Below are 9,159 nucleotides of genomic sequence, written 5' to 3'. Positions count from 1 at the left end.
GGCTTGTTTTTCAACAGACTGGTGAGAGGGCTAGTGATGGAGCTATAACTATGTCTGTAGAAGTTGGCGAAGCCGAGGAAACGTTGGAGTTCCTTGATGGTAGTTGGTGTGGGTCAGTTCTTGATGGCCTCCACCTTCTGGATACCCTGGTCACTGATGTTGTAACCAAGGAACTGCACTGAGGGTTGATGGAAGGAGCAGTTCTCTGCTTTGAGGAATAGGTGGAACTCAGGTTCCACCTATGGCTATAGGAACACCATAGGTGGAAAAACTGAATTTTTTTCAGAAAATTATAAATGGTGAAAAAACAGTAAACAAAATCAGATGTATAGATTATTGTAGGGCTTGACTTAAGGATTCAGAGGAAAATGGGATTGATTCCAGTCAAACCATCCCACCAAGTTTGGAGTCTCTATGAATTATGGTCTCAGACGTCCAAACACTTTTAGGGCAGAAAAAGAATATTTGGCAAAACAGTAAAAAACAATAGGGTTCCAGCACCATTATAATTGCATCTCTAAAACAATACAGGCCAATACATAAACCATTAAATTCTTTATTGAGACAGGTTACTTATACATACATATTCTCTTATACTTGTCTCTAAAGTGCTCCAAAAAATAAATAATCCATCAAAACATTCCACAAAGATTGTAATAGAGAGTGTTGGAAAAATACCAGTACCAAACTAGAGAGATTAAATGACTTTGAGCAGTGTCTCTTTTGACTGCACGTTATGTATTGGAGATGAATTAATTTCAGTTTATTAGTAAAGAATGCAGGAGAGGCTATGTAACTGGAATGGAAAAGATCCAAAGTCTTTGAAAGATCAAAATTGTAACAACTTTAGAAGATCTAAAGCAAAATCTCAAAGAGATTTCTGGTGTATGAAGAGTCCAGGTCGTGTATTAGATTAAGATAAAAGTAATATAAAAATGCCCTGGAGCTTTGCATAGCCTTGTCTGCATAACACTGTATCAGTGATAATATAGCAAAATATAAATGATTTCATATTAACTTTCATAGGAATCATTATTCATGTCTCTGCAATTAATTACATATCCAGAATTTCTCCAACTGATCTAGTTAGTCTGGCAAAATGTAAAGTGCTGTAACGCAGAGTCTTTTTCTAGCACACATTTATACAGTATATTTGTCTTACGAAGTGTTCAAACAAGCCTGAATTAACTTGACAAAAATCTTTGGGTGACAATTTTTCCTTACAAATACAAGTGTATATTACAATTTAAACATAATACAAATTACATGCTGCTTTCCCCTGAGTGGCCATCTAATAGTGGTGCAGGGCTGACATATTTTTTAGGACAACCTGGAAGTTAGCATCATCTTCAAAAACCCAATATGATTTGTCCATTGAATTATTGCAGAAAATAAGGTCTGTGACAAACAAAAGCTTATGATTCTTACACGTTGTGTTCATCATGATAATATTCACGAATGAACACAACTGAATGAATTTTGAAGCGTAAATACAACCGGCAGAAGTCAAAAGCAAAACGTAGGCAGCAGAACTACACCACGGTCGCATGACTTCAACATCACCATAAGCTTCTGACAACTTTGGTCTTTGGTTAAAAACATTTTCCCTGAAAGTTCGAGTTATAATAGTTTGTAAGAGCCGATTATAAACGCAATAAGGCTGTGGAAGTGGACTAGTGAGTAGATGAGTTTACCTCTTCGGCTGATGACGTTTAATGTCCCTGACAACCTCTGTAGTCCCATTTAGCCACTTGTTAGCAACCGCCTTTTACAAGACAAGTAAAAGCTTAAAAGAGAAATCACAAGATGATATTACTGATATATTTTATATCGTAGAATAAAAGGGGTTTTAGATCTTGAGTTTGTGTTCACCACAGACCTTAATTCAAGCATTTAACCAAAACAATTGACTTTAACCAGTGCTACAATGCTAACTCGTTTCCAGGTTTTGGCCTACAAAAATACACCATCCCAGCAATACTCTATAGAGGATAAAGAGGATTCAGGAGTATCCCCTGTCTCTGGAGGGTATTGTAAACTATGATGATCCTCTCTTATTCACAGTCTATAATATTACAGTATCCACTGCAAAACAGTGGTTTTACTGATACTGTCCATAACCACGTCTCTCTTGGCCTTCTTTCTGAGGAAGCTGACTCGGGTCCTCCACAAAGGGACTCGCTGTAGATGAAGAGAAGATGCAGATAGTGAACACCTCTGATGCAGCTTCAACAAAACTAAGTGCAGAACAAAACTAAAGGTATAAAAATCTCATAATCTATTACAAATTATTTATGTAATATCACAGGGTTTTAAAGTATGTAGCACCGCACCTGACACGCAGGTAAAAAAAACAAGATATCGTGGCCATGAATTCAGAACTCTCGTTTTAGGTCAATTCCCCCATTTTAATTGAGTTAAATTGTTACATTGCCATGAATTAGTACAATCTTGGCATGATTTACACAAATTAATAAAACAAGGCAACAAATTAAAATGTCGTCGAAATGAATTCTTAATCCACGACCACAATATCATATCTATATTTTCTTCCTGCGCGGGGCTCCAAATGAAAGGAATAGTTTGTGCATGAATAAAAATATCTTAGCTGTTTTTGCAAAACAATTAATGTGTTTTAGATATACTTTGTGTACCTCAAAAAAAGAACAATCACAGATATTTGGAACAACATGACAAAATTTGTATTGTTGTGTTAATAATTCCTAAAATGAATCAACTCTCTGAATCACCCAGACCTACACTTTTGAAAATAAAGGTTTGAAAAGGAGTTTTTCAAAGCGATACAATAGAAGAACCATTTCGAGAACCCCATGAACTTTTTTTTATTTAAGTCCCCCTATTATGCTATTTTAAAAGTTAATTTTGTTTTAGAGGTCTCCTACAATAGGTTTACATGGATCCAAAAACTTCTGGATGCATGTAAAAGATTCAGTCTCTCTTCTTTTCTTACAGCGTGTGTCGGAAACGAAACGCCTACCATATCTGAATTTCAGCTCCGGAGGCTTGCTCAACACTTGATACACAGTGATACGAACAATGGTGTCGGTTTGTACTTATCAATTGAAATTTAAACGCGTTTTCCTTAAAAAAAAAAAACTCATGCCTTAAAATAGCTTGAATAGCTTGGTTCTAGGAATATGCAAATTAGCCCCATCTCCACTCACTCACACCAGCTAAGAGATCCACTCGTTGACGATCATCACACGTTGATGTGATTGGTTTACAAGTTAGTTTGTGACAGCGCTTTTGAGACTGTCTTTAGTTCACTACAATTTTAAGGAGAAAATACTCAGCAATGCTGTTGACTTGTGAATGTGCACATGGTTTGTCTGAAAGCATATTAAAAACACCACATAGACATATAAACAACATTAAAAGCTTGATTTTTACCACAGGGGGGCTTTAGAAAACAAATTAAAAGAACAATTTATTTTCTTAGTGAGAAGAATATTTCAATAATCTAAATAACTTTTACTACTGTAAAGAACCTTTTGTGCAATGGAAATATTCCATGGATGTTAAAGGTTCATCATGAAGCCATCAATGTAAATAAGAAGCCTTTAATTTTTAAGAGTGTATTGTGTAACTCACGATTCTGAAACTGCTGTGCTGTATATCTAGTAAGAAGTATCCCAAAGCCCTCGATTAGTGCAAGCAGAATTCCCCCCATCATTGCAGAGCCCACCATGGCTAGTGGACCACCTGAAATACAAACATTGCAAACACATTTTCAATGATCCAGAGGTAATTGCAAGATTAAAGATTTATGCAGCATGTATGCTAATACAGAACAGTCCAGATTATCATAAGATTATTTCCAGTTGGTCATTATACCTCAAATGTCAAAGACTGGAATACACTACACAACTTTAGCTCAGATGTTTTGCCTGATTTGCAGTATGGACGAGTCAACACTAGCTGCCTAAATTTAGAGCCATGCCTGCAGACTTTGGGCAGTCGGAGTTGACAGGTTTTGTGTAGAAATCGTGCAGTGCTCGATTGGCACAGATTTTTTAGCTTCAGACTCTGATTCCATCCAGTCTGAGGATATCAAACATATTTGATATTTTGTGCTGATTTTAGAACACATAGGGCTAGGTTTACTAAACAGGGCAAATAAGCGCGAGAGCGCAATTCCAAAAAAGCGCTGATGGGAGTGGAATTAAATTAAAGAGCACAGATGTAGCTGGATCATTTCCATAATGATCAATGCAATCTACCAAGAGCAGCGCAATTTAGCATCTGGTTTAAGATAATAAATAATAGCAAAAATACCAGTAAATTGACTACCGCAAACCGTAGTAAATCACCTTGCATAATTCATTTGAATACTCTCCACCCATAAATTTGGCGTTTGAAAGGGAAACTCCTACAAATGCATATGAAATAAGGTCAGCCGCAAAAATAACCCTGTCCATGTCTTTCAGTGCTAATTTTTCACTCCGTGTCTTTAGTAAATCCAGATAGTTTTTTAACACCAAAAGAGGGTTTGCGCTGGCGCAAGCTGTTGGTAAATCTGGCCCCTATGGACTACTTGCACAACTACGTCCGCGTTCTACTTAGTACATATCGGGAGTTTCCATTCCGCGAACCTACATACATGAGAATGCAGATTATCACTACGTTTTATGGTTGCCAATTGCTTAAAACAATAAATGATGATCTCTGTATTAATTATCTTGAGCCTGCAGAATGTTCCTATAAATATATATTCTGAATAATACATTGGCTAAATATATTTATCCACTAACCTGCAGCAGTCCAGTGCTCGTCTTCTCATTAACAGCGTTTTTCTCGTACTGATATTTCATACCTATTGAGTTTACATTTTTAAATGAATTTGACTTAATAAAAAGGATTGCTTGTGTGGGTTGGTGTTTTATTCCAGTCTTTTAAAATAGTTGAATGAATGAATGCTCAGTAGGTGCCTGTAACTATGCTATTTAATTAATCTTTAACAGTAACGCCACAGCGTAGAGGAGAATGACAGTCAACTACTTTGAATATTAATTAGGAAAAGATTGATTTTGAAAAAGGACACAGAATGATTCGAATATTTAATCCAAATAAATAAATGTTTGTTGTTCATACTCATGTTATTCATCTGTTCTCACACACTTCAGCATCACGGTCACTAGTTTAGACGAACACTGACAACCCTGTGGTGAAACAATGGCGTATGTTTAACAGCCGCTGCTTTCTCAGATCGGCTTGGGTTGGATTAATAATTATGTTCCGATGAGTTTGGAAAATTCTGCACACAGTAAACATCAGAATTATCCCTTCTCCTGTCTATAAAAATTTCCAAATTTTTAAATCGTATTGCGGATACTCATTTTAGGCGGCGTTTGTTCAAAGCAATGACCACAGTACATTGAAAGCAAACATACCCGGAAATAAGTGAGATGCAGGGCTGGACTGGCCATCGGGCATACCGGGCATTTTCCCGGTGGGCCGATACATATCGTACTTTAATTATTTTTTTATTTTTTTGTCTGAACGGCCCATAAAACTCGTACATCGGCGGCCCATTGCGTTTAGTTTTGTTTAATTGGCGGCTCTGGGATCTTTGTGCCGGTGTAATGCATTGGACAAAAAAGTCAGCGTAGGTATTTTTTTTTTTCTCACAGACCGGCGCATGATAAAACGCGTAGATCAGCGGCCCATTGGTTATTTTCTTGATTGACACTGGGCTGGTCCAATCACATCTTTAAATAGCGAGTGAGCGAGCAGTGTCAGTGTGTATCTGTCAAAATAGTCAGAGCGATGGAGAAGAAACGCAAGGAATATGCAGTGAAATAGCGTGAAAAAAAGAGAAACTTCAAAGGCCCTTCAAGTGGCTGATGAGGATAGTAAGGAGGATAAGGAGAGAAATAAGTGAGTGTAGAGAACTGTGGTAAGCAGAACTAGGCTACTTTCAGAACACTTAGGCTATGTTGGAACCCACTACCCAGTTACGCATTATTTCCACATCTGCATATTTGATGATTACGCATTTTATTAGAATTGTAATGAGACGAGTTTGTAAACCATGTTTTTCGCCAAAATAAAAGCTTGATGCCGTTTCCGTCAAAATAAAAGATCAGTTGTTTATCTCTTTCAAGTATAGAAATTAGTACGAAACTAATTATGAAAGTTGCTTTTATTTTTCAGTGCATTTGTTTTACAACATATGGCTATTACTGCCATAGGATTAATATTATAACTAGTGTAATGTATACAGACACTATATCACAACTAAAAGAGTTTTGAGTTTTTCTTTGTTCAATTTGCACACTGAATATGGGATGGAGCTCTTTATTTTGAACTCTCAAAGTGTACCAGATTGATGAATTTAACATTAAAAAGCACAAAATTTTCTTACGGGGGAGCATGCCCCCGAACACCCCTAGGGGGACAGAGGTGCACTCACCACAGATTTCACTAAATCTTGATTCAGTTATTACATGGCATTACTGGTTTTAATAGGAGTTGGTATACATATTCAAGGGCGTGCAAAGTTCGGTTGTCTTTATAATCATATGTAGTGGGCCGGTCTGGGCCAAAATGCCCGGGCCGATTTTTTGTTCCAGTCCAGCCCTGGTGAGATGTACTATTTTCAAACGGAAGTGTGTCACGAAGCTCAGTGTAAGTGGTCCATTGTTTTCATTTGTCATGCATTTCCTAGCAACGAGGCGCATGTTTCAGTGTGAGTTTGTTGTTTATGGAATGACTTGAAAGTCTGGTAGTGTGTGATTCCCAGGCTTTCCTTTGTAACCATTTGACAAGTATATGACGCCTGATGTTTTAAAATCTCTTCAGTTTTTAAAGGTTGTGTAGTGTATTCCAGCAGTCACATTATTATTGTATTGTGCAGTCAGGCCGAAATTTTGTGGGGCAAAAAAGGTCAATCATCTATTACTAGCATAGCAATTGTATGAAGCACTGCTCACACAGAAGTCACTTCAAAGCATGCAGCTTTCTGTTGGTCAACGTGGCGAAATCACATAATGCAAAATCTGTGAGGCAAAATATTTCACCCTGATACGAAATTCCCAATCGCACGGATTCCCATTGAAATGACTGGATTTTGACTGAAATTTTGCTGAACAATGGTAAATGTGAACACAGCATTAATGTCTAATACTATGGAAGAATACTGATAATAGAATAATAACCACTATGCTAATCTTACTGCGTGCAGCCAGTATAGCTCCAGTCATGGCTCCACTAGTGATGGAGTTCCAAGGGTCTTCCTTACCCCGTAAACGCACAAGACCACAGTCTATGGTGGAAAAGAGTCCACCCCACACAGCAAAACTACCTGCAAGAGACACAGAACCCATGCCACAATTTATAGTGATTAATGAATCACTGATATGTATACAGTACAAAATGCTAAAACTAGTCATACACAACAGTTTTATACCACACAAGATCAGACCAAGAAACAATACAAAACATTATTGTGCAACATCACCTCCAATTTGTGGTGCTCTTACTCTCACAGCATTTGCGCTCCCTCTTAGCCTGTGTCGAACACCCTAAAGTAACAGAGGATGTTTATTAGTAGTAAATGTATCGTATTGTGTATTAGTGATAGTAATGGCTGAGCTCAGTTGTTTTATTTGTGTCAGTGAAGCATACCACAGGTGCGTTCCGAAAGCCTTTAACTGACTGGAACACCCCCCCTCCAATTGCCCCCATGGTAAATGCACCTCCACAGTCATCAACTATCCTCCATGGACTTAAAAAAAAGATTAGATAATAGAGCTGTTATTAAGTTAATATATCACTGCATCATATGTGATGCATTAATTTTTTTACCAACACACAAAACATTGCTGAAAACCCTGTTGTACAAAACCTTCTTCATGCCTTCTGCCCTCTAATTGATAGTGAATAATTTTTTTGTAAGTAAAAGGCCTTTTAATATTACTCTAAAAATGTCCCCCCTTCAGATCTTTTTGTTGTAACATTTCTCAAAAAATTAAACATAAGAATATTGTTCTTTTCTATTGTTATTATTATTAATATTTCAAGATAAACATTTCCTGGCCTGAAGCAACTTAGGTTTACTTGATTATCCATATGTTATTGTTTTACAAAAATCATAATGTGTCTATCAAATATGATACAATAGGTGCTCAAACATCATTGTATTGAATTGCATTTTATGTTTTGCCCACCACAATTAAAAAACTAAAAAATAAGCACTTAAACATCATCTTCTAAGACATATTATTGAGAGATATAGAGTGATAACTGTTTTTTTTATGTAATTATAATTTATGTAAGTAGTCTGTTATATTGTTATAAAGATCTCATTGATTACATATTTATGCTCTGCTTGAGCCTCTGAATGTAACTGAGGTGTATATTTTCTCCTAGACTATGAGCAAGTTCTCACATAACATACTATGAGCCATAAAAGACTGATGTATCAAATATGATACACAAAATAAAAACACACAGGCAAAATTTTATTTTATATTTACCTAACAATTCGATAAACTGCTCCATTTAAAACTATAGATTTTCATATGATTTTCTATTATTTCATGTATTTTCAGGGATGATTTTTATTATAAACAAATAGTTAGTCTACTATTATTTCATATGGCTTTACAAGGATAAATCGTTTTATTATGTCAACGAACAAATAGTTAAATCTGTCAGTGAAGGAAAAAAGCGAGTATATTGTGCCTCTTTAGTGCTGAGATGATATCCCACATGATAGCATTTAACACACGGTGTAAAGTGTCAACAATGTGTCTGAATGTCAGCTTAGAAAACCGATGCACGACACGAAAACTATTGAGAATATAAACTGCTTCAAATAACAGCTGAAGTGCGGACCCGTCAGAAGTGAAGTCAGGATGTACTTTACCAGGGTTCACGGGCATATTCCTCCATGATAAACAGCTGACGTCAGAGCGGTTACGCAGTTTGTCCGTGACAGAAGGACAGTGTAGAACTCTTTTTTACAGTCTGTAGAACCAATGAAATAGGGCCTGATGTATAAACATTGCTTACGCACAAAAAAATGCATTGAAATCTGCGTACGCAATTTTCCACGCAAATATCGAGATTTATAAAAAATAAAATTATTGTAAAATATATGCGCACCGCGTCCGCACTAGACCCTGCATACGCATT

At 36.6% G+C, this 9,159-nt stretch overlaps 1 protein-coding gene across 1 annotated transcript; it reads right to left on the bottom strand.

The window, feature by feature from the left end:
- Positions 1-1,920: 1,920 nt before the first annotated feature.
- On the bottom strand, positions 1,921-8,973 carry timm17b (translocase of inner mitochondrial membrane 17 homolog B (yeast)). Its single transcript, XM_056246700.1, has 6 exons — positions 8,891-8,973; positions 7,648-7,747; positions 7,481-7,544; positions 7,196-7,324; positions 3,613-3,723; positions 1,921-2,181 (listed from the first exon to the last, which is right to left on the bottom strand). The coding sequence occupies exons 1-6, from the start codon at positions 8,914-8,916 to the stop codon at positions 2,102-2,104; spliced, it is 510 nt and encodes a 169-aa protein (XP_056102675.1). The 5' UTR covers positions 8,917-8,973; the 3' UTR covers positions 1,921-2,101.
- Between the last annotated feature and the right edge of the window lie 186 nt (positions 8,974-9,159).

Source organism: Rhinichthys klamathensis, unplaced genomic scaffold (genome assembly GCF_029890125.1).
Source record: "Rhinichthys klamathensis goyatoka isolate OS25496 unplaced genomic scaffold, OSU_Roscu_1.1 h1tg000040l_1, whole genome shotgun sequence".
Classification (NCBI taxonomy): domain Eukaryota; kingdom Metazoa; phylum Chordata; class Actinopteri; order Cypriniformes; family Leuciscidae; genus Rhinichthys; species Rhinichthys klamathensis.
The sequence above is the reverse complement of the archived record's forward strand: the minus strand, read 5'-3'. Positions and strand labels throughout refer to the sequence as shown.

Coding starts and splice junctions, on each gene's coding strand:
- timm17b (XM_056246700.1), bottom strand. CDS start 8,916: ATGGAGGAATATGCCCGTGAACCCTG. Junction 7,748..8,890: donor GAATATGCCCGTGAACCCTG/GTAAAGTACATC, acceptor CTTTTTTTTAAG/TCCATGGAGGATAGTTGATG. Junction 7,325..7,480: donor AAGAGCACCACAAATTGGAG/GTGATGTTGCAC, acceptor TGTCTCTTGCAG/GTAGTTTTGCTGTGTGGGGT.